Raw genomic sequence first — 23,811 nt, forward strand, 5'->3', positions numbered from 1 at the left:
TGGAGGATGTCTATGTCACTAGGGGAATATATGATTGTGCCCAGCTTGCAGTCATCTGCAAACTTGGACAGCCATAGCCCACTGGTTTTAGCCTGCACCTCAGAAAAGTATATCCCAAGTAACAGAGGCCCAAAGACCAAACCCTGGGTTATGCAACTCTATACTGGTCTGCTTGAGGTGGCTTCCCCTGTTTTGACTAGGTGGGTTTTATCAGTGAGCCAGTTAGCTACACATCTGGTAACATACAGATTGATTTCCAGTTGAGAGAGAGTGTCTATTATGCCCGAGTGGGGAATAGCGTCTAAGGCTTTGGCCAGGTCAAGGGAGGCGGTGTGCACCATTTTCCCCTCGTCCATGGTTTTGGTGACTGCCTCAAAAAAGTTGACCAACTTTAACAGACATGACCTCCTCTTGATGAAGACAAACTTTGTGGGATCAAGTGTTTGGAGGTTGCTAATGTCCGTGTTAATGAGGTCCATGCTGATGCATTCTATGGCCTTGCAGATCAGGCTAGTTAGGCTGGTGGTTCTATAATTTCCCGGATCGGTGGATGCTCCATCTTTGTGTAAAGGGATGAGTGTCTGTCCTCCACTCAGCTGGGACAAAGCTGGTACTCGGGCTTTGGTTGAATAGGGTGCCTAATGCTGCTGGAAGTTCCTGCCTGAGTTCATGTAGGATGCAGTCTGCGATGTTATCAGGTCCCATGGAGGCTGTATTTTTTGCCTTTGAGAGAGTATTGATCACCTGATCCCTAGATATAAAGGGAAGGAGCAGGTACTGGGAATGTCCTGATTTACTGATTGGGGGACAGAGGGTTGAAATTTTCGCTGAATCTGCCAGCCAGCAAGTGTGCTATATCTATGGCATTTGTATATGTGGTGTCACTTAACCACCATTTCTGAACAGATCTGGGTCCTACCTTTGAGATTACGGACATATGTGAAGAAGGCCTTATGATTATGTCTAGTAGGTGTGGCCAATTTGGACTCTAAGTTTGTTTTGGAGGATTTCACTGGTGCTCTTCTTTACTTTTGTAGGCTAAGGAGAGATTGCTTCCAGTTGGGCACGTGCTCCTTCTTGGTCCAGGACAGCAATTTTTTTTTCTTTTTTTATTTAGTTTATATATTTTAGATGTCCACCAGATAGGTTTATGCTTCCTTGCGGAGGATGATTTAGACCTGTCAGGTATTCCTGATTCCATGCATCTATATAAATGTTCGTGGAATAATTTGGTATAGTTTTGGATACTAGTGCCAGTTCCTAGAGAGGAGGAGGGGCTGTGAAGCTTGTATATGCCATCCCTGAGGAGGCTGTAATCTGCTTTGGAGAAGTTTTTTTGTTTGACCCTAACTAGAGGGGTGTCAGGGGAGATGGTGACTTCGAACTTGACCGCTTTATGGTCGGATCTTACAAGGGAAGATGATACTGCAGGAATGCTGCAGTGGTTACTCATGTTGGTTAATACCAAATCCAAGATGTTATCACCTCTTGTGGGGGTATCAACTAGCTGTTTCAAAGCATTTGCATTGACAAAATCGAGGAATTTCTGGGCATTTGTGTTATGGCATGAGTAGTTCTTCCAGTTTGTGTTTGGGTAGTTAGTCACCCAGGATCATGGTAAAGGGTTGAATCTTGATAGATTCGAAGAGGTCTAGATATGCAGTCTAGGCATCTTGAGTCAGAGTTCAGGGCCAATTGCTAGCTGTCATTTGTATAGGGGTCTTGTCAGTGGTTAACTGCACCTGGAGTGTCTCCTGTGCGTCATACTGTTTGACCAGCCTGAAGGTGTGTATGTCTTTAATATATATTGATACTCCACCTCCTTTGGCTTTACTACCCATAGTTTGGGGTCTGAATATATGATAGGATGAGTAACCAGGTATGGCTGGGGTGCTCTCCGCAGATTTGAACTAGGTTTCTGTGACTGTGCAGATGTCAGCATTTTTCCAGGGTTAAGAATGCTTGCATTGAGTGCAGTTTCATGTTTAGACTCCTATCATTTAGCAGCTGACCTTAAGTTTGAGTTTTGTTGAAATTTTTATTTTAGTTTTAACCTCATCACTTTTTCTACAAAAGGCACTATGGGGGAGATAAATGCCTTTGCCAGAAGCCTGAAGCCCAAGTAAGACAGCTGCAGGCAATCTCTGGGCAAAGCATCATGGTCTGGCAATCATATCTTCCCAGACTCCCCCTGGAATAACAGCAGAAACTAAGCCAATTGTTAGTCAGTCATTTCCTGTTTGTATTGAGGCATCATTCTGGGTGACGGTAGATTGCTGCTTAAGACTAAAGACATACCTGCCTGGGATACATATTCAGCGAGTTCAATCATGTATCTCTTCATATAGTCCAGGGAGGTACATCTCAAGTCATTCACACCAACATGCACTATGACAGAGTCATAACAGTACGTGTTGTTGAGAGACTGGAGTGCTTGTGTGATATGGCAGATTCTGGCCCCTGACAGACGACTAATCATGACTTTCTCCTTATCCAGCCTGATGAGAGGCATATCTGTGTCTCGCAATGGAATCTCCTATAACTAATATATTGGGTTTATGGTTAACCCTTACTGGTTGTGAGAAACAGGTGTGTGAACTATGCATGGTATGTGGTGTGGAGGGCTGTGAAGATCGCACGTGTTTTTGCCTTGAAGTTCTCCTTTGTTTGGGCATGTTTTTGTTAAGGACCTCCAAATATGTGGGTGTGTGTTGTGTAGGTGTGGGTAGTGTGTGAGGTGTAGTGATTGCGTTGACAACCTTCTCAGTGCCAGGTGTACTGGCTTGTAAGGAGGAGAGCTTGGACTCTAGGTTCGTAATGTAATTGCATCTCTTGCAAACTGTGTTACTAGGTGGTAGTAGTAGGTGGTTGTCTGTGTACATAAGGCAGTTGCTACACTGTCTCATTATGCCCATATCAACCAGACTAGCAGGAGAAAGTGTAGGAAATTGTCCATCCGTATTTTTCATAATCTGAGAGAGAAGGCCAAGGAGAGCTAAGGGGTAAGCCTAAAGCCCAAGTGCTTAAGCCATAACTAAGAGGCTTAGAATAGCACACACAATTTAAACAGACTATAAACAGGCAGTAACAAATGCATTTTTTTGTTAGTAAAGTGGAAAGGGAGAGAGGAGGAACAGAAGAAAATTCAAGGTTAAGGAACTAAGGGGTTTGACCTTCCCAAATGATCTCTGTATTAGGTAGAATGAGCTAATGAGATGGGACTAGGAAGAGTGTCCCTTATCAAATTTACAGTGGGGGACGGGCAACAGCAAAAGCCACAAACTATAAGAACACAACAGCAGTTGGGTGAGAGGGTAGGAGAAAACAAAAACTTCAGCCAGAGATCAGTAAATATGTAAATGGAGACACAGAAAAGTCAATAATTCAGTCAAACAAATAAATAAAAGCAGTGCAAGTAAACTAGTGCAGAATTGTTACACAAATAAATAAAAAAACAATGCAGTACTGATAAGCAAATAAATACAACCATGCAGTGCTGATAAGAAAACATTGAGCAGTTAAAGTGCAAAAATTATACTTGTGTAGCTCTGCAATTCAGATTAAGAACAATTGTTTGCGTAATTGCTAGTCTAATAAATTAATGTATTTTGTCCAAATGTTGACTTCATTCCTTGTTTTGTTTCACTTCTCTTCTGTTTTCGTTTTTTAAAATGCCCTTTTTTTTGCTTCCTCTCAAGGTACTTGAGTTACTGCCATTTTGTATTTCCCTGGATTTTATTTAGAATTTTAAAACGTCATTTCTTTTTTTTCCTAGTATTTGTTAAACCATTCAGCTTAATTTCTATTCTTCTAAGGTAGTCTCCTATCTTCTCCCACACCCAATCCTTAAAAGTTTTTTTTTTTAAAACAAGTAATTGAGGAAGTGCCAGTGCCTTTCTCTTGGTTTAGATTTCTGGATTTGTAGGTCAATTAATACAGGTGTGCAGAATGTTATATCAGAAAAGTTCCCAGCCTCTCTTGCATATAGACATATTCTTGTGATTATTTCCTTTTTAATCTAGCCCACCTTCTGTGTCCAAGGGTGTTAAATGTTTATTGCCTACAGTGATCAAATACTTCAGCTATGTTTTCTATGCCAGTGATCCTCATGAAAGTTTTCCCTTCCCTAGTTAAAGCATCCTTTCTAGGTCAGCTTGAATATGTTTTCACAGCAACTTTACAAATTTCATTCAACCATCCCCACAAGTAACACCCCTTGCTGAAACCTCTGTATCTCACGTAAACCTTTGTTAGCTCCATTTGTTTTGTTTTGGTGGTATGTGGACACTAGCAAACATGACCCTCCATCCCATTCGTAACCTTGAACCAGCACATCTCTTCCTTGTTTCTTCTTGGTCTTTTTTTTGTCTTTATAGATGCACATTTCTCTATCAAGGCTACTACCTCTGTTTTTTTTTTTTCAAACACCACAGCACTCTGCTTAGAACTTCCATTTAAAGCTTTTTTATTAAGTTCCTATGTTCTACCATATCCAAATTTGTTTCCTTTAACATTACTAATTGTACCCTTCTTTTCTTTATGTACACCCTCTGTCTCTTAATTGGATTTGTGAGGCCATTTACATTCCAAGATAAAAATGTCAATGCAGATATCTTTGTTGCAGAAATATTCATTGCCATTAGCAAATTTAACCACCATTACTCTCCTTGCACTCTTTTGTGTCTGGCTTGTATTTGCTTTTGCTTGATAGATATTCCCATGGCAGTTTAATAATGCAGCATCAAATTCTAAGCTCAAGTCTAGAAATTGTTGAATATAAAACCAAGCGCAACCCCTTTTTTGTACCTCATTATATTCCCGACAATATGAACTGCATACATGATTAGATAGCAAGCCAAAATGGCTTAAAAAAGCAAACAAAGCAGAAACATGCAAGCACACACAAACAGCTAGCTTTCTTTTGCATTTAGAAAGACCAGGTCAGTTTTTAAGCAGAGACTAGTGACAAGCTGTACTTTGGGTGTTATTTATGTATTTATTCATTCATTTAATCATTGTTAAAAATCTGAGTTGTACACGGTCAAGCTAGCTGTAATTGGTGGACACATCTGTGTATGTGAGATAGATTTTGTGTATGCGTGCCTCTGTTTATGCCTCTACTTTTGTATCTGCTTGAGTTTGTGTATTTATGGAAGTCTGTGTCTTGGAGTGTTTCTGTTTGTGTGGTTGTATATGTCTGTGCCTACATGAGTATGCGAGTGTAAACATGTATTTAAGTAACATTTATAGATTCTACGGTCTTTGAGTCTTATGATCCTTTCTTGCCAGTGCCCTCCCTCAAGCCACACCCTTACTCCAGGAGAGCTGTTCCAGTCAATACCTGAGTAAGTCTGTGCATGCCTATTTGAATCATGTTGCTTGTTTAAAGGAAGATATTGCATCATGCTACTTAACATGCAGCAGACGTTTATACCAGAGGTTTGAGAGATGTTGGGTTATAAACCTGCCACTCCACTTAGCTTCGATTATCTTATAAGATTGAGGTCCCTTGATCTAGCATTGTTGGAGATACTGGACTTACAAAGAGGAGTAGGTCCAAGACAGTCAGATCTCCCCTTAGAAGTCTCTAAGGCACTGAATAAAGGGATATAACATTTTGCCTCTGTTGGTATTTCTGGAACTTTAGGTTTATAATCTTTTTGATTAAGAACCTTTGGGATCTTTGTGATTGTTTGATATGTTTAGTGATAACCTGTCTTATCAACGCTGAGTGTAAGATAATGATTATCTTTTTAGATCTTGATGATATTCCTTTGGCAATTAGCTAGAGTATATAAAAGAATTAATAGAGAACAATTTTTGTTTATATTTTGGATGTGAAATGTTTTTTCCAGCAACAATTGCATATTCTACATCAGGTCTGAAATGTTAGGCAGAGGAACTGCAGTTGAGGCAAACTACATAAATGAGCTTCTCGAAAACTACATGAATTGCAGAAAGTGTTGTATAATCATAAATGTAAACAGTTTGTATTTGCTGTTGCAATATTACACCTAAATAAGTACTTTTGATCTAACTCCAGGTCTGATGCCTTTGGGTTTAGAAGATTTAATAATTAATAATGCTTTTGTGTCCACTGAAGCCTTCTACACCTTGAAATGGCTAGCAGACATTCGGTGAAAAGCCTTCTTTGGCCAAATGCAATAAGTTTCCTTTCTGATCAGAAACTCCATATATTAATTAAAATTGCATTTTATTTCCATTGATGCTAGATTGTGTGAACCACTTAAGTTAGATAGTGTTGCTATATTTTTCCTTTGAAAGTAAGTATTTTTGCTTATGTGCCAATGTCTCCTCACATTTCAGCTGACCCACCATCATATAGGTTCCATAGGTAGGTACTAGGCTATTGGCCCTGGGGCCTGTACAAGCCCAGCCAAAAAGGTACCCTGGCTTTTGCCACCCAAGGAAATTATTTTCCTGTGCCACTGTCGAGTAGAGCCACAGAGGTGATCCCCTGGGTGAATTTCCTATTTCCCATCCAATCATCAAGATTTTTCTTGAAGAGTGCTAATGAGGAGCTTTGTTTGATATAGATAGGTAGTTTATTCCAGAGTATGGGAAGTCTCTGGGATATAGTTACTTAAAGGGAGTTAAGCAGTTGGGGGCCAAACAGTATTAACCCTCCTTTACCTTGGACCTAAGTTTGTGGTAAAAAATGACTTCAGTTGCATTGGATTTAGTTTGTTTTTGGGAAACCATCTTTTTATTTTGCCATTGATCTCAGCAAGAAGGTTTACTGACCTTTAAATCTAGCAGTTTCTTTTTTTCCATGCTATCTCCAGTAGGTATCCAAACTGCTAGATAAACTTGCTGACAGGTCATTATCCTTCTTTGTCAGTAGATCTGACAGATTTCAGTTTGAATAAACTGTGGCCTTTGTACTTTTGCTAAAATTGCCATATAATGTTATGTGGCATGTAGCTTGTGTCACCCACATTTGATGTCCTGCATGCATTGACTCAGATTACATTGATCATTTTTTTAACCAGGTAAATCCGTTTGGCACAAATGCCTCCTCAGGGGTTTGTCTTTAAGTACTTTTGGTTAAGTGACTTGCTAAGTGTTGCAAAGTTTGCATGTGGTAATGTATGGAACCAAGCACAGGATGAAACTTGTTAGCATTTTTTTTATAACCTTAGCTGTGTGCAGAATACTGTTGGGACTGTTCTGGTCATTGCCAGGATGACACTGTATTTAAGGAATCTGGAGTTTAGAGTAGAAGTGCTCCAGCATGCCCAGTGTTCTTGTTGAACCAGTGTTCTTGTTAAAGTGGCTTCAGTTTAGCCATTTGCAATATATGGATGCCTAGCTGTGTTTTTAGTTGTGTCAACTGCGATAGTCTTACTCTCCTTTGAATGCAGACATAATGCAAGGTTTTTGGGGCACTGTTGATTATAATTTTTTTAATTGTAGGTACCTCTTTTTCAGAAGAGTGGGTTGCTTAAGTGAGCTGCTCCATGTTGATAGAAAAAAGTGAAACCATCTCAAACAAGTTTGGAATATGTAACGGTGGCTACGTCATAAATAAAAGCCAAGTCTTTGTTTCTGCATAGTGACTGTTGCACTTTTGTTTTCAGGTTCTGTGAAGAAACCAGAAGAAACTTTGAAGCTTCTTTAGCATGGCTTCAAGAACATGCCTGTTCCAGGACATATGGTTTGGGTAGGACACATTTTTTAACATTATGGAGCTGATTGCAATATAACAGTTGACCGTTTATGTATTAGAACACATTTTCTCAACTTTCTGTGTTTTGTTTAAAATTAATGTGCAGTCTTGCTAAGAAATTAATTTTTCTTCATTATCCTACCAGTTGTATACCTGGATTAATGAAAATCTTATTTTCAGGTAGAGGCTTCAAAGTATTGTGAGTAAGAGAGGGTAAAGAGAACGCCCCTGCCTGGCCTGTCTGTTGAAAGTCTGCCTGTCAGGAAGGACTCCTCCTACCTTTAATTTGCCTCAGATCCATTCTGTTTATTTATTATAATTTCTTCTGTCATAAATGAAATAATTTTAATGCTACACATTTTAGTTCCCAGCAGAAATCATAATATGGTCCAGGCAGGATAAGCTTCTATTGAACACCAAGAATGTATAAAAAACTGTTTTATTGAAGAAGGTTAGCTCTTTCGTGGGGTTACCGCTTCATCAGACCAAATACAAAAAGTATGTTAAAACACAGAGATATTTAAAACATAGCAGGTGTTACATCACTTTGCTTGATTGGTCTTTTTTAATTAGTTTTAGTTGATTTGTTGTGCTATGTTTTAAACATCTCTCTGTTTTAGCATACTTTTTGTATTTGGTTTTATGAAGCGGTAACCCAGCAAAAGCGCTAACCTTCTTCAATAAAACAGTTTTTTATACATTCGTGGTGTTCAGCAGAAGTTTATCCTGCCTGAACCGTGGTGGTTGACTCACAATTATTTTTCTCAGTTTGGTTGTTTTGCTTGTGAGTCTCCTTTAGCAGTGTGGTTAGCCTATTTTTGCCTTTTTAGAAATCATAATATAATTAGACATGGTTTTATTACTGGATAAAACAAGGCGGCATCTCCTTTGTTCAGTGTAGCTTTTAAAGCACAGGATGGTAAGGATAAAATTATACCGTATTTTGCAAGTAATTAGTGCAGTAAATTCTAAATTAGTACATTGGAAGTGGGAAGACTGATATAAATGTATAGAGAAATTGGGTGAGCTTAAATGTAAGACCAATTAAATTAAAAAATAATCATAATGAATGGATAATATAGATAAAATAGGAAGAAAAATATTGCACAATGTTGGAATGGGAATTAAGATTGAAAAGACAAAAGAATGTGGCTGAAAATTAAAGATGACTCATCAGAAAAATGTTTGGATATATAAAATGTGTAAGTAAACTGAGAGCAGTTGTTTTAAAAAGTATGAATGTATGTTAGCGAATTCACAGAGGGTACTAAGAAATCCTTCTTTAGGTATGTCAGAGAATACAGGAGGGAACCGGGTTGTGATATTTTAAATGATGATGTCAGGCTATTAATATATGTGGAGGATGTTGTTGGTAGATTTGCTTGCAACTTTGCCAGTGGAAAGAAGTTTAACATCAGGCACATGGTAACAGTAAGAACTGAAGATGAACATCTGCCTATTGAGTAAAATTGTGGAGGCCTCTGTCCCAGGTCCTGATGGGTTAAATGGGTATTTTATGGAATATCCGAGATGGTCTTCAGTCTGCCATTTTGTATTTATTTCAGCAAACATTAAAGTTAGGTTTTGTCTCTTTCCACTGGAAAAGAAAGCTCAAGAAGCCTTATTTCATGGGATGGAATGGGATGGGGTGGGGTGGGGAAGAATGGATGTGATGCATAATTATAGGCCAAATAGTCAGAGTATTTTGGGTATGACATTTGAAAGGGTGATAGTTCACTGTATGGAAAAACGTAGTAAAGGACAGTTTTTATGATATTTGTCCAGTATAGCTTCACTTGGGTTAGATCCTGTACAACTAATCTTACTTTAATATAGTCAAGCAAGCTGTTTTGGTGCAGAAGACTCCGGGTTCTGTTTCCACACCAGGTTGATGGATTGCTGACACTGCAGCATAAAGGGAAGCTGCACTCCTGTGTGTGCTGATGTTCATCGTGTTTCACTGTTGCAGTCATTACTCTTGGGTTATCCTGCTGACTGGCTACCCGCAGTCGGCCTGAATTCCAAAGTTCTGGTCCAGCGTCGGTTGCTGTCTCCTCTTCCCTGACGTCAGTGCGCCAGGGGTATAAAAGATGCAGCCGACACAATTTTCTTCAGTCTTTCTTGCCGCGCGGTGCCCGAAGCAAAAGTAGTTCGCAAGTGCCATTAGGCTGACTCCTGAGATTTTCAAATCTGAATTTCAGAACCGAAGTCTTCATTAAAGCTAAGTAACCCCGTTGGGGAAACTTTTTTTTTGCTCCAGACCGATGTCAGAAAAAACACTGTGCAAAACACCAAACAACTGAAGAAACCAAATGCTGTACCACAAAACGAAACCACAAAGACCAATATAAAAAGTTTATTTCTCTAGCACCTCGGCCACAGTAAGCCTTTAAGGAGTAACACACCACATGTTAAAACAGTTTATATAACACCAGCTACAACTAATACATCATTGAACAAGTCATTAAACAATTAAAACTTAAAGTGACACAGTGCATTTCAAACAACACTTTTCCAACAACAGTCTGTATTCAGACCCTTCGGTATCAAAGTACCATATTTAAAATAACAATAGTTTATTTTTTAAAAGCATATTCTTAGTTCTATTTATATCCAATTCATTCATAGAAATTTGTTCCAAAATCGTAGCTTTTAGAGTATCAGGGTTCCCACCATGATATTCATAAAAATGTTGAGCCAAGGGACTCTCTGCTTTCTTTGTCCTGATGTCTCTCAAATGCTCCAATAATCTTGTTTTAAACATTCTCTTTGACCAATGTAAAACTTATTACATCCACATTTAATAGCATAAATAACTCTGTATGTTCTACAATTATACAACTCACTAGGTCTAAAACAAATATTATTCATATGTGCAAAGAAATTAACTATATTAGGACAACCACTACATCTCCCACAGGATTGCATTCCTGTGACAGAAATTTTTATATTGGTCTTTGTGGTTTTGTTTTGTGGTGCAGCATTTGGTTTCTTCAGTTGTTTGGTGTTTTGTACAGTGTTTTTTCCTATGGCCAGTGATCCAGCTACCAATATTCCACGGATTTTCAGAGAGGAGAATACAGGTGCCTCTCAGCGTACTATTGATGGTTTCCTTAGTTCTAATCCAGCACGGGAACGAGACCGGTTTGACAGAAATACAGGCAATGAAAACAGTTTGGGTGCACCAGTGTGGGAACGTTTTTTAGCAGAAACACGAAACAAACGATTGAATAAGCCATTTGCTAACATCGGTAAATGTTCCTTGCACTATCCGGTGGAGGTAAAAACTCTAATTTCCAAATTAAGTAACTTAATGAACAAGGAAATGGCTACCTTTTATAATTATACCAGTTTACAAAGGTATTTAGACCTGGATATTATCCCACGTGGTCTGAGAGCTGTTAAGTTTCCATCTGAACCCTTTGATGTTACTTGTGCTGATGATAAGGCTTTTAAGCAGAGGTGGGAGAAAGCGGCACACCTTTGCTCTAAAGAGTGGATTAATATCTTAATAGAAAGAGACATTATCAAGTTGTCTAACATCAAAAAAGACATTAATGTGGTGTGTACTAATTTAATGTCTGCTCTAGATAGAACTCGATTTGAATCCTGTTTATGTGATATTCAAGATAAACTGAACATACAAGAAAAGAAAGTACTTGAGCAAAAAATGTACAAGATTCAGAGGGATCTCTGAGATTTTGAAAAAGGTACCGCTTTTTTCAGGTCGTCCAATCAACGATCACTTTCCAAAGTCCGTTTTCAGAATGGAGCAGGCTGGGTGAGAGACAGGACTGTAAGCACTCACAGTGTGGATATGCCTGCCAGTGTTTGTGGTAGGCGTTACAGTGAGAATGAAGAAAACAATGATTTTCCACCTTTACCATCTCCAGTAAATGATCGCTATTTTCAGGATAATTTTCGTCAACATAGCGACCACAGCCGACAGCAGAAAAGAAGTTATTCTGAACGGGAACAACACAGAGGGGGACCACAACGCCAGTGGCGTGATAATCAAAGGACAAAATGGTATTAATATATGTTATAGTTCTAACAATGTGGTTAATTTATCTGGTTGTCATGTTAATGAGAGTATTAATACTGTGTTGAACCATGGATTAAAGTTTGTACCAACAGTTATACCCCAATTATATGAATGCAAAATAGAATTGTTTAAATTTGTTATAAAGTTGCATTTATGGTACTATTTCCAGCATCTATTTTCTTCTGGTGCTGTTGAAGAAAGTGATTATGAAAATACTTATAGTACTGATGAAGATGTATTGGAAATGGATTCATGTGATTCTTTTGTATCTTGCAAAAGTGACCTAAATGCATACTGTGCTATAGACACCTCTGTAGTAGCAAATAAGAGTAAGGTTATGCCGCCTTTCGTACATGAAGGAATCAAAAGATTCCAAGCTATGGTTGATTTTGAGTTTGATTTATTATTTAAAAATTTTAATTTGAAACAGATTGATTATAATTTGTCTAAAAAAGAATGGTTGGCTTTAGTAAATGTTTCCAAACAGAAAGACTTGGTAATTAAACCCTCTGACAAGGGGAATAAAATAATAATTATGCATTACACACAGTATTTAAAAATGTGTTTAGATTTACTAAGGGACAAAAAAGTATATCGAACAACAAATAATGATGCTATTGAACAAGCTAAAAAAAAGTTATGCGTCTTTAATGCAAAAGGGCCTAAGGTTGGGCTATTGGTCTGAAACTGACGTTAAAAATAAGCTAGTGACTGTAGATACTGGCCCAGCCTACTTTTACTGTCTACCCAAAATTCATAAGGATATTAGGAATCCACCGGGTAGACCTTTAATTTTAGCTAGTAAATATTTTTTGCATAATTTAGGGGTTATTTTACATAAGATATTATTAAAAGAAGCTAAGAAATTTCCCTCGTATATCCAAGACTCTCTTGATTTTTTTTAAGTAAAATAAAAGATGTCAGTCATGTGGAAAGATAATATGTATTGGATCACTTTAGACGTCAAGAGTCTTTACACTAACATTAAACATGTGTTTGGATAAGAGGCATTATTATGTCAGATGGGAGATTATCCTTTTACACATTATATTTTAGACTTAGTCAAATTTTGTTTGGAGAACAATTATTTTTATTTTGAAAATCAAGTTTTTCATCAAGTACAGGGTACAGCAATGGGTGCTCCGTTTGCGCCCATGTATGCTAATATTTTTATGGGTTTGGTTGAACAAGATTGTATCTATACTAACTCTTTTGTTAAAAAATATGTTAAATTTTATTTTAGATACATAGATAATTTGATCTTCCTATGTGAAGGTGGTATACACTTGGTATTAAATTTTGTACAGGAAATCCAATCCAGTAGATTTGATATATTGTTTGATGGTTTACAATATGGTCAACAGGTTTCTTTTTTGGATGTTAATTTGCATGGAACTGTTAGAAAACATATCAGCACAAGTATTCATAGAAAATTTGAATCTCCTAACGAGTTTCTTATGGGTACTAGTTGTCATCTAAAACACATCGTTGAGTCTCTACCATTTGGTGAATTTTTGAGAATTTCAAGGTTATGTAATGAAGATAATGTGTTTATAAAAGAAATTCAGCGCACTAGGACTATATTTGAGAATAGACAATATGATATCAGATTAATTGAACAAGATATTTAGACAGTATTTAATATTAGATATAATATAAGACAATTACATAAACCTCGGCGCAATATTAATGTTGTTACCCACAACAATGTAGAAAATTTATTTGTAGTTTCCACCTATAATGTTTTTAGTGATAGTATTAGACAACATATAGTACATTTTTGGGAATTTTTAAAGAATTTTGGTGAACTTAGTGGTTTAACTAACAAAAAAATTAGTGTTCTCCTATAAGAGGGGTAGAAATATCAGGGATATGGTAGTACACACCAGATTTTGTAGACCCGAGTCTAAACTTTATTATCAAATTTCTGTCACAGGAATGCAATCCTGTGGGAGATGTAGTGGTTGTCCTTGTATAGTTAATTTCTTTGCACATATGAATAATAATTGTTTTAGACCTAATGGGTTGTATAATTGTAGAACAGAGAGAGGTATTTATGCTATTAAATGTGGATGTAATAAGTTTTACATTGGACAAACAAAGAGAATGTTCAAAATAAGATTACTGGAGCATTTGAGAGACATCAGGACAAAGAAAGCAGAGAGTCCCTTAGCTCAACATTTTTATGAATATCATGGTGGGAACCCTGATACTCTAAAAGCTACGATTTTGGAACAAATTTCTATGAATGAATTGGATATAAATAGAACTAAGAATATGCTTTTAAAAAAAGAAACTATTTTTATTTTAAAATATGGTACTTTGATACCGAAGGGTCTGAATACAGACTGTTGTCGGAAAAGTGTTGTTTGAAATGCACTGTGACACTTTAAGTTTTAATTGTTTAATGACTTGTTCAATGATGTATTAGTTGTAGCTGGTGTTATATAAACTGTTTTAACATGTGGTGTGTTACTCCTTGAAGGCTTACTGTGGCCGAGGCGCTAGAGAAATAAACTTTTTATATTGGTCTTTGTGGTTTCGTTTTGCGATGTCAGAAAAGTTAACAATTGTATTTCTTGTGGGAAGCGAATACCTCATAAGGATTTTCATTCTTACTGTATTCATTGCCTAGGCCCTGACCACAACGTTGCTAGCTGTCGGTTTTGTGCTAGATTTAACCAACGCACTATTAAGCATCGGTTCAATTTTGCATTTCATTACTTTGGCTGAAGATTTAATTATATAATGCCGTCGGAACAGCCGACGACCGGAGTTTACAAAAAACGCAAGGACAAGGAAAAGGATAGGCATCCGAGGTCCAAAACCGACGACGAGGCCTCCGCTAGGCCAGTCGCCGGTTCTCAGTGAGGCACTTTCACAGCCCCTGACGCCCGCTACCTCAGAGCCACAGGCCGCTTCCGACTCACACGTAGAGCTGACTGGGCCTCTGGAAACTCAAGGTATTGGACACTCGGAAACCATTCCCTCAGATGGGTCCGGAGCCGCTGAGCAGGCATCGGCTTCTGAGGGTGTCTTCAGACCTACACAGCTATATGTTAAGCCAACTTCAGCTTCAAAGGCAAAGACTAAAGCAGTTCTAAAGACAAAGAAACAAGTACAGCATTCTCCTACACAGACTTCCATGCCTAAAAAACAGATGCTTAAAATGGCCTAATTACTAATGACCTAATTACTTTGATCTGGTGTTCCCATCCCCCTCCTGATAAGAGGCCTAGGCAAGAGACGGAATATGATTCTTCTGATCAGGTTTCAATTTCCTTTGATTCCTCTTCTGAGCAGGGATACTCTTTTCCTCCGTACGAGGATTCTGATGCTGAAGAATCCATCCCTTCAGCCTCTCCTCCTGAGGATTATTCTTTTGGGGAAACCCCGCATACCATGAGGGAGCATTTTCACTGGGAGAGCCAAGATTACTCAGAATCTAAGAAAAGGCTCAGAGACTTTCTTTTACTACCTCAGCACAGACCTCTTGCTATTCCACCTGTTCTAGACATTGTAGATGATGTATTTTCAGAGTCCGGCCTGTCTCCTGACTCTTTACCCCCTGCACCTGCTAAGCCAGACAGATACTACAGGGTCCCGGATTCCCATAAATTTCTGTATAAAAACCCCGCTGCTGACCCAGAAACTATATCTCAGGGTCCCAAAGGGGTCAAGGCTTCCACTGCAAAAAAACCTGTTTCCTCTGATAGGGATTCTAGGGCACTGTACAGATGGGGGAAAAAAGTTTACACTTCTGCTGCTTTGGCTGTAAGGGCTTTAAATTGTCAGTTTCATATGCTTAAGTATCAGCAATACTTAATATCACTGCTTAAACAGTAAATGTTGACAAATTCTGAATGTTGTGATAACAAGGAAATGCAGGATTTATTGCATGCAGCTGAACAAGTGGGAAAGGATACTTTGCAATGTGGTTTTGATTCACTGGAGGCCTCTTGCAGGGCCGCTGTTACTGGTTTTGTCATTAGAAGGCATGCCTGGTTAAATGAGCAGAATCTGCCCGATCATGTCAAAGCAAAATTATTGGATGCTCCATTGCATCATGCTACTTTATTTGGTGTTAAGGCAGAAGAGGTGTTGAAGAAAATGGAGGATAAAGTGAAATCCATGCAGACAGTTAAGGGTTTCCTTACCCAGATTTAGCAGGCACTGACCTACAAAGAATTGGTCCTTTCCAGTGTCAGACAGGCCACAAAGAGGCAGATACAGACGTCCCAGAGGCAGATCTCAGCCCCAAGGCTCATACAGGCCTAAACAATGGGGTGCTTCTACCTCCAAAAGCGGAGAAGACAAATCACAACCATACAGGAAACAGTCCCAATGACTTTCCTCTGCCAGATCCAAGCACTTATCTTTTGGCAGCCCCCTTTGGGGGAAAACTAGCACTTTTTTCACCAAATTGGCAAATGATTACCCAAGACAAATGGGTCTTGAACATAGTGTCCCAGGGCTACAGGTTCCACTTTCACACCCTGCCAAGGGCAAAAGGTATGCCAGACCTGCCACACAATCAATAGGCAGAGCACAAAAACAAATTACATCCCTCATGGACATGAGGGCCATTCAACAAGTACCACAGCAAGAGCAGGGGCAAGGATTTTACTCGAGACTTTTCTTGGTGCCCAGAAAGGACAAAGCCTGGAGACCAATACTGGACCTGTTTATACTAAACACGTTTCTGGATGTTCCAAAATTCAAGATGTTGACTCTGCAACAGCTACTGCCCATGCTGGGCAAGAAGGCCTGGCTAATAAATGTCCCAATCAGACAATCTTGCAAAAGATACTTCAGATTCATAGCTGGCTCAATGCACTACCGATTCTCTGCACTGCCCTTTGGCTTATCTACTGCGCCAGGGTCTTCACAAAATTCCTGGCACCAGTAATTGCATTTTGCAGACAAAGAGGAATTCAAATATATCTTTACTTGGACGACTGCTTTATTCAAGCAGAGGACAAAGACATTCTTCTAAAGTATCTGGTGTTTGTAAAAAGATTACTAATTTGCCTAGGGTACACAGTAAACGAAAATAAATCAAAACTAGTACCCTCTCAAGAGATAATATTCTTGGGTGCAAGCTTAAATACAACTGCCCAGATGGCTTATCTCACGCCAGACGAACAAAGGCAACTGACTTCTTACTTCAAAAAATTGGCAACCAAGGCCCAGTTATCTGCAAGGAAAATCCTGCAGGCCTTGGGATTCATGGCATCCTGCATCCTGCTAATTCCATATGCCAGACTGCATATGAGGAAACTACAATGGTATCTAAAAAGTGTTTGGACTCAACATTGCCACAGCCTGGAAACATTAATTACCCTCATTCCCTGCCTGCAATGGGAGTTTCGATGGTGGGCACAGGCCTGTCACCACAACAAGGGTCTGCCATTCACTTTACCCACAGCCAGGCAGACACTGACAACGGATGCATCAGATTATGCCTGGGGGGCCCACATGGCAGGAAAATGTATTCAGGGCACGTGGCCCGCAAGCCAGATGCATCTTCATAGCAATCAAAAAGAGATGCTAGCTGTTCAGAATGCCCTGACAGCTTTCAAGGATCTACTTCATCCAGGACAACTACTGATAAAGATGGACAATACTACAGTCATGTGGTACATAAACAAGCAGGGAGGCACACATTCCTACCCCCTCTGCAGACAAGAAATGACCTTGTGGGACACAGCATTGGCTTATCAAGTTCACCTGCAAGCACAATTCCTGCCAGGAAAAATAAATACTCTGGCAGACGAACTAAGCAGAAACCTCATGGATCCCCACGAGTGGAAACTGGATCCACAAGTCTTCAGCATGAAAACAAGGAAATGGTGATGCCCAGACATAGATCTATTTGCCTCCCCTCACAACTGCCAATTACAGAGATTTTGCACACAGATTTATCACAAACAAGCGTGGAAAGTGGATGCCCTATCCTTCAGCTGGAAAAACCTATCGGTATATGCCTTTCCTCCACTGCCTCTCCTTCCCAAGGTACTCCTAAAGGTCAGACAAGAGAAGCCAAAAATTATACTGATTGCCCTAGACTGGCCACGCCAGCACTGGTACCCAATCCTAAGGAGCTTGTCTCAAGGTCCAGTATGGACATTGCCTCAAACGTCTCACTTACTGACCCAACAAAACAATCCGATCTTGCACAGCCAACTCAGGACCCTAAATCTGGGCAGCATGGCAGATAATGTAGCCATTCAGAACACTCCTCTTTCAAAAGCTGTTATGGATGTTATCTTGGAGGCCAGAAGGCCCAGTACCAGAAAATCTTATGCAGAAAAATGGAAGAGATTCTGTGCTTGGAACCAGGAACGAGGCATTGACACGTATGTACCAAGTATTCCTCAGATTTTACAATACTTAACTGAGATGCTGGACAAAGGCCTTTCCTTTTCATCAATTAAGATTCATGCCTCTGCTATTTCAGCCCATTACAATACGGAACCACGTATCTTTTCTCATGCTTTAATAAGGCAGTACCTCAGAGGGGCCAAAAACATCAGTCCTCCAAGGAGAGCACCAATACCTGCATGGGACCTCAATTTTGTCTTGGAAAAACTCACACTGCCTCCTTTTGAGCCAGCCTCAACAACAGATATAAAATTCTTATCCTGGAAAACAGCTTTGCTCCTAGCAATAACCTCTGCAAGACGAGTCTCGGAGTTGCAGGCACTCATGGCTGTGGAACCTTTTATCATTTTTCATCCAGACAGGGTTTCTCTGAGGACAAACCCTACATTTATGCCTAAGGTGGTGTCCAGTGTGGCCCTCAACCAAACCATTCACTTGCCTACCTTTAATCTAAACCCACAGAACAAGGGTGAGAAACTTCTGCATTCTTTGGGTATATACAGACAGCTACGCTTCTACTTTGACAGAACTAAAGCTTTCAGAAAGACTGAGCAACTTTTAGTGGCATATGCTGCAGGATCACAAGGAAAGGCCATCTCAAAACAGACTATTTCTAAATGGATAAGTCATTGCATTCGTTTCTGCTACTCACAGCATGGCAAATCAGTGCCTAAGGACATTAGGCCACATTCTACCAGAGCAGCAGCCACTTCAGCAGCCTTCCTCAGAGGAGTACCAACCAAAGATGTTTTAGAGGCTGCAACTTGGAGTTCAGTGCACACTTTTACAAAGCACTACTACTTAACTCTCTACTCTAAATCCAGAGCAGGCTTTGCCTCTGCAATTCTGCAGGGCCTCATAGCCACTCCTAATCCTGTTTAGCCCAGCCCACCTATCCACAGCTTTGGGATTCAACCCAAGAGTAATGACTGCAATAGTGAAACACGATGAACATAGTACAGTTGTGTACCTACCATAAATGTAGATGTTAGGGTGTATTCACTGTTGCAGTCCAGGTTACCCTCCCACCGTCCCCCTTTCATTTGCTGGGTTTTATCTGTACTTCACTTTTCTATACAACCTATGTGGTGTATTTGCTTGTAGATGAAGGAAATGTTTACTTTAGTGCATGCATGTTTATTGGCATAATCTACTTTGCTTACCCTTTTGGGGGCACCTGACATCTAGGTCAAGAAAAACTGAAGAAAATGGTGTCTGCTGCATCTTTTATACCCCTGGAGCACTGACGTCAGGGAAGAGGCGACAGCAACCGATGCCGGACCAGGACTTTGAAATTCAGGCCGACTGCGGGTAGCCTGCCAGCAGGATAACCCAAGAGTACTGACTGCAACAGTGAATACAATTGAACATCTACATTTATGGTAGGTACACAACTGTACTTTCTTCAGATGAGATGTTAATTCAAGGTCCCTTTTGCTTCAGTTAGTAAGTAGCTCATCTGGATGTAAAGTATCCCATGGCACCTATCAAAAAGAGTAGAGGAAGTTCCCGATGCCCTGGACAGATTTCCTCTAGTGGTCTCCCCTGGAAACAGTCCACTAGCCTAGTGGGAATATCCCAGTAAAAAAAGGGTGAATAAAGATAAAGGTTATTACTGCTATAGGTAATGGTATTCAGTAGATCTCTGTTTGGGTATGACTAAGACATCTGAGACTCTGTCCTCACTCATCTGTAATATCAGCACTGAATAGATGGGAGCTTAATGGATGCCTTATTAAATGAGTTCTTACATGGTTGGATGGAAGGGAGTCCAGAGTTAGAACTGAGGATGCTATATGTCATAAATGAGAATCATTTAAGTGGGGTACCTCAAGGTTTGGGCCCCATTTATTCCTTATCTTTATGTGTATATTTCCTAGTGGCAACCAGTGTTGGCTAGTAAAATTTGCTGATGAAGTTAGCCTCCATAATGATGAATTCTGTGAGTGATCAGACAGATTTTCAGCAATGCTTTGATTTACACGAATGGTATAGGTTATACAATTTCTGTTTTAATTGTAAGAACTGTGAAGTATTACATTTAGGAAGAGAAAATGTTGACTATGACTTGCTTTGTCAAATTATCTACTATTGAAATGTAAGGTATATGAAAATCTGTTAAATATGTTTGTAAGAAGTTAGAAGAAATGTTTTGAAATTACAGACATTTTGTTCACTCCCCTGCAAGAAGCTCAGCGGTGCTTATGCCATGTTGGAGTACAGAGTAGTTTTTTGCTCCTGTAGTACAGAAGACATAAAGAACTTGGAAACTTACGGAATTCAAAAATATTTTTTCATTAAAGAGGCTTTGGCATGAAGAGAGATTGAGGAATTTTAAGTTATTTTTATTTAATTTTCATCTCTTCGTCGGAGAATTGAGATGGGTTTATAAACACTTGCATGGCAACCTAAACAGACTTACTCTGGGCATCACTTTTGTTATCTGTGGTAACACCAGATGTCTGCTGACGCACAAGTAATAGTTCTGTTAAATCAAGCAGAGTGAAACTTTCAAAGATAGGGTAGAAGATGGAATAGACTCCTGGCTGAGATTAAATCAGCAGAAAATAAGAGTCTTTAAGAAAAGGATGGATAAGTGGTATGAGAGTATGGTATTGTTGATAGTGTCTACTTGGAAAGTGGCTTGTTGTGAAGTTTTTATGAGGTCTTTAGATATGTAGATACTTTGAAACACTGGAAATGAAAATGTTAACATTACCCAACAAACCCTGTTGAATACTTTCTCAGTATGCAGTCTAACAGTTATGGTGTCTTTTATATTCTGATTCCCTTGGAATCATTGTTCTGTTGATATTACCAAATTTCTGTTTGTCTCCTTACCACAAGACCACGTTGACCCTCCCACCACACACACACACATACACACACACATACACACACACACACACACACACACACACACACACACACACACACACACACACACACACACACCCACACACACACACGCATCATGTGTGTATAGTTTGGCAACCTTTTTATCATTCTTTTGGATAATGTTGACAAAATCAGAATTATTTTTATGATGCAAGTTCTGTAGGGTTCTTGCTCTCTTTGGTAGTACTATCACTGCTTTATTTCACAATGTATGCTTGCATTATAAAAGAGTATTATAATGCAATGCTTACCACATTTCCCTCAACCACTTTCATCCTGGCTTCCACATTTTAGCAGGAATTACGTCTGTTCTTTCTGGTTTTCCCATTGCTTGATTATGCATCACATTTTTATTACTTCATTGATCCTGAATTGCCAAGATGTTGCTTCACTAAGCTTTGGAATATGTACATTTTCCAGAAAATGCTTACAGTTGTCTCTTCTTGATTTGTCCCATTCATCTATTCTGTATAGATTTTAGTAAATGTGTAAAAATTATTGAAGTACCTCTGGGTTTTCAAGATGGTGACAGTAATTTGTAGATAATACAGAGCTTGGAATAGTTAACCATTTTAATCACAAAGTTTATTTATTGCTTTTTGTTAACCAGGATGGTCTGACTCTAGGCACTTGGGTCCTTTTTCAGCTGGGGCCTACAGAGAAAACCTCCATTACAGTTGCAGAAAATTACAAAGAATTTACAGAAAAAAAATCCATTTCTTAACCGTGTAAATGGGGTTTTAGAATCATCCAGTGGGTAATACAATGAAGACAGAAGTTAATACAGTTTGTTTTCTGTTGGAATGTTATACAGTAGTAAACAGGCTGAATTTACATGTACAGAAATATACAAATTTCATTTACAAAAGAGCAGTAAAAAGCAGTGTTCAGTCATAGATATGAATTATTTACTTTTGCACGATTAGGTAGGAGAGCTGGAAAGTTAGGGGTTGGTGATGGTCTACATATCTCAGAGAGAGAGAGAGAGAGAGAGAGAGAGAGAGTCAGTAAGTGTGTGAACAAAAACAGAGCCAGAAGGAGTCTAGGTGCTGTTTTAGGTTGTGCTTAAAGCTAGATACACAACTGTTTTAATAGGTTAGGCAGGGAGTTCCACTGTCTGGTGGCATAGAATGAGTATAACGAGTCTCCAGCTGGACTACAGGATTTGATGTTGTTACCTGAGCGAAGGCAAAATGGTGGGAGTAGTGCCTGAGAATGTTTTGTAGAGAAGGGTGTCTGTGGTTTATGTATTATTTTGCGAGCAATTTGAAGTTGAGTGAATGTAAGGTGATTAAGTACTTCAAGCCAGTTGAGCTTCTTTAGTATTGAGCAGTTGTGTGTATCATGAGCTGCAGACTTGGGTATTTTGTTAAAGCATACCTTTAATTTATTTAGTGGGGTGGCTTGAATGTTTGTTAATGTGGGTGATGTATAGAGAAGGGAGGGGAGGAGGTGGGATGATTAAGGATTTTATTGGAGTCTGTGAAGCAAGGTTAATTTTGGTAGAGGAAGCCCAGATTTTGATGAGTTTTCTTGATGGGCCTGGGTGTTACACAGGTCAAATTTTAGGTTATTGTCTGTTATGATTCCTAATAGCTTGGTATTTGTTACAGTTTGTATGGTGATGGTGGTTGTTGAAGTAATATTAAAGGGTGTACAGGTTGTTGAAAAAGATTTGAGTGTGAAAAGCATTCATTTGCTTATTTATTTATTTATTTATTTATTGCATTTAGTATTAGCCTTTAGACATACTTCTATGGAAGTGAATGAGTCTTGAGTCATTTGTTGAAGTATTGAAAGTTTTGAGGCTGAGCAGATGATGGTGGCATCATTGGCATATTGTACTAAAGTGGCAGGTTTACTGGCTTTGTGCAGGTTGTTTTTGAATTAAAAAGTACTGGCCTAGAATTGACCCTGGTTGTATACCAATGGAGACATAGAGGAAGGAAGATACATCCTAATTCCATTTTATGGGTAATTTTTTTGTTGGAGATATAGCTACAAACCAGTAAGAGCTGAATGAGACAGTGATAGGGAAGTTAGTTCATTGATTAGGAGTTGGTGGGATACTGTGTCAGATGCCTTTGACAGATCAGGAACAGGGAGTATATTAGGGTACTACTGTTTCTGCTTAGTATTTATGGTTTTTGAGAACTAAGTCAAGATGATGTTGTGCTTAGGTGTGGTGGGAGAGAGTAGTTAGTTATTTATGAGTTGAGTTGGGACTGTATGCATCTTTGTAAGATTTTGGACAGAGGAGAGAGCATTTAAGTGTGGTGGTTGTTGGAGAGATTTGTGGATAATCCACCTTTGTGAAGTAGGGTAATATAGCAATAACTGACGACGTGGGTGTGGTATATTGAAGATTTACCCACAGTTGGTGTGGTTTAATCATGAGGGCGATCATTCAGACACTCCTACCCCTTAACCAGATTCCTCTGTCCCTCAGGTAGACTGTTTCTTTTCCTGTTTAGCAAGAGATAACCATGGAAGCGTGGGTACTAACTGTTAGAGATGTATATTTAGAGATTTATAAATGCATGTACACTTCTGTTTGCTAGTTAGATGCATATACACTTTTGCTTGCTATAATATATGTAGAAAAATGCATATTATACCATGTGATGTTCGCAAAAGCCGATAAACGTGCACGCTGATTGGCTAATCCAACCAGCGTGCACATAGTAAATCGTACAACAAATAATGGAAGAAGTCCGGTCGTGAAAATATCATGCTGCGGCGACAGCAAATAAACATAACCAAATGTAACACCAAAAACACCTAACAATTACAC

At 39.1% G+C, this 23,811-nt stretch overlaps 1 protein-coding gene across 1 annotated transcript in view; it reads left to right on the forward strand.

Annotated features, from left to right (window-relative positions):
• LARS1 (leucyl-tRNA synthetase 1) overlaps nucleotides 1-23,811 on the forward strand; it is a 1,303,086-nt gene that overhangs the window by 502,172 nt on the left and 777,103 nt on the right. The window contains exon 18 of the mRNA XM_044064023.1: nucleotides 7,602-7,684. Within this exon, the coding sequence (XP_043919958.1) occupies nucleotides 7,602-7,684 (83 nt within the window). The remainder of the gene's footprint in view (nucleotides 1-7,601; nucleotides 7,685-23,811) is intronic.

This window comes from Protopterus annectens, chromosome 2.part2, assembly GCF_019279795.1.
Source record: "Protopterus annectens isolate FY-2018-M chromosome 2.part2, PAN1.0, whole genome shotgun sequence".
Classification (NCBI taxonomy): domain Eukaryota; kingdom Metazoa; phylum Chordata; order Ceratodontiformes; family Protopteridae; genus Protopterus; species Protopterus annectens.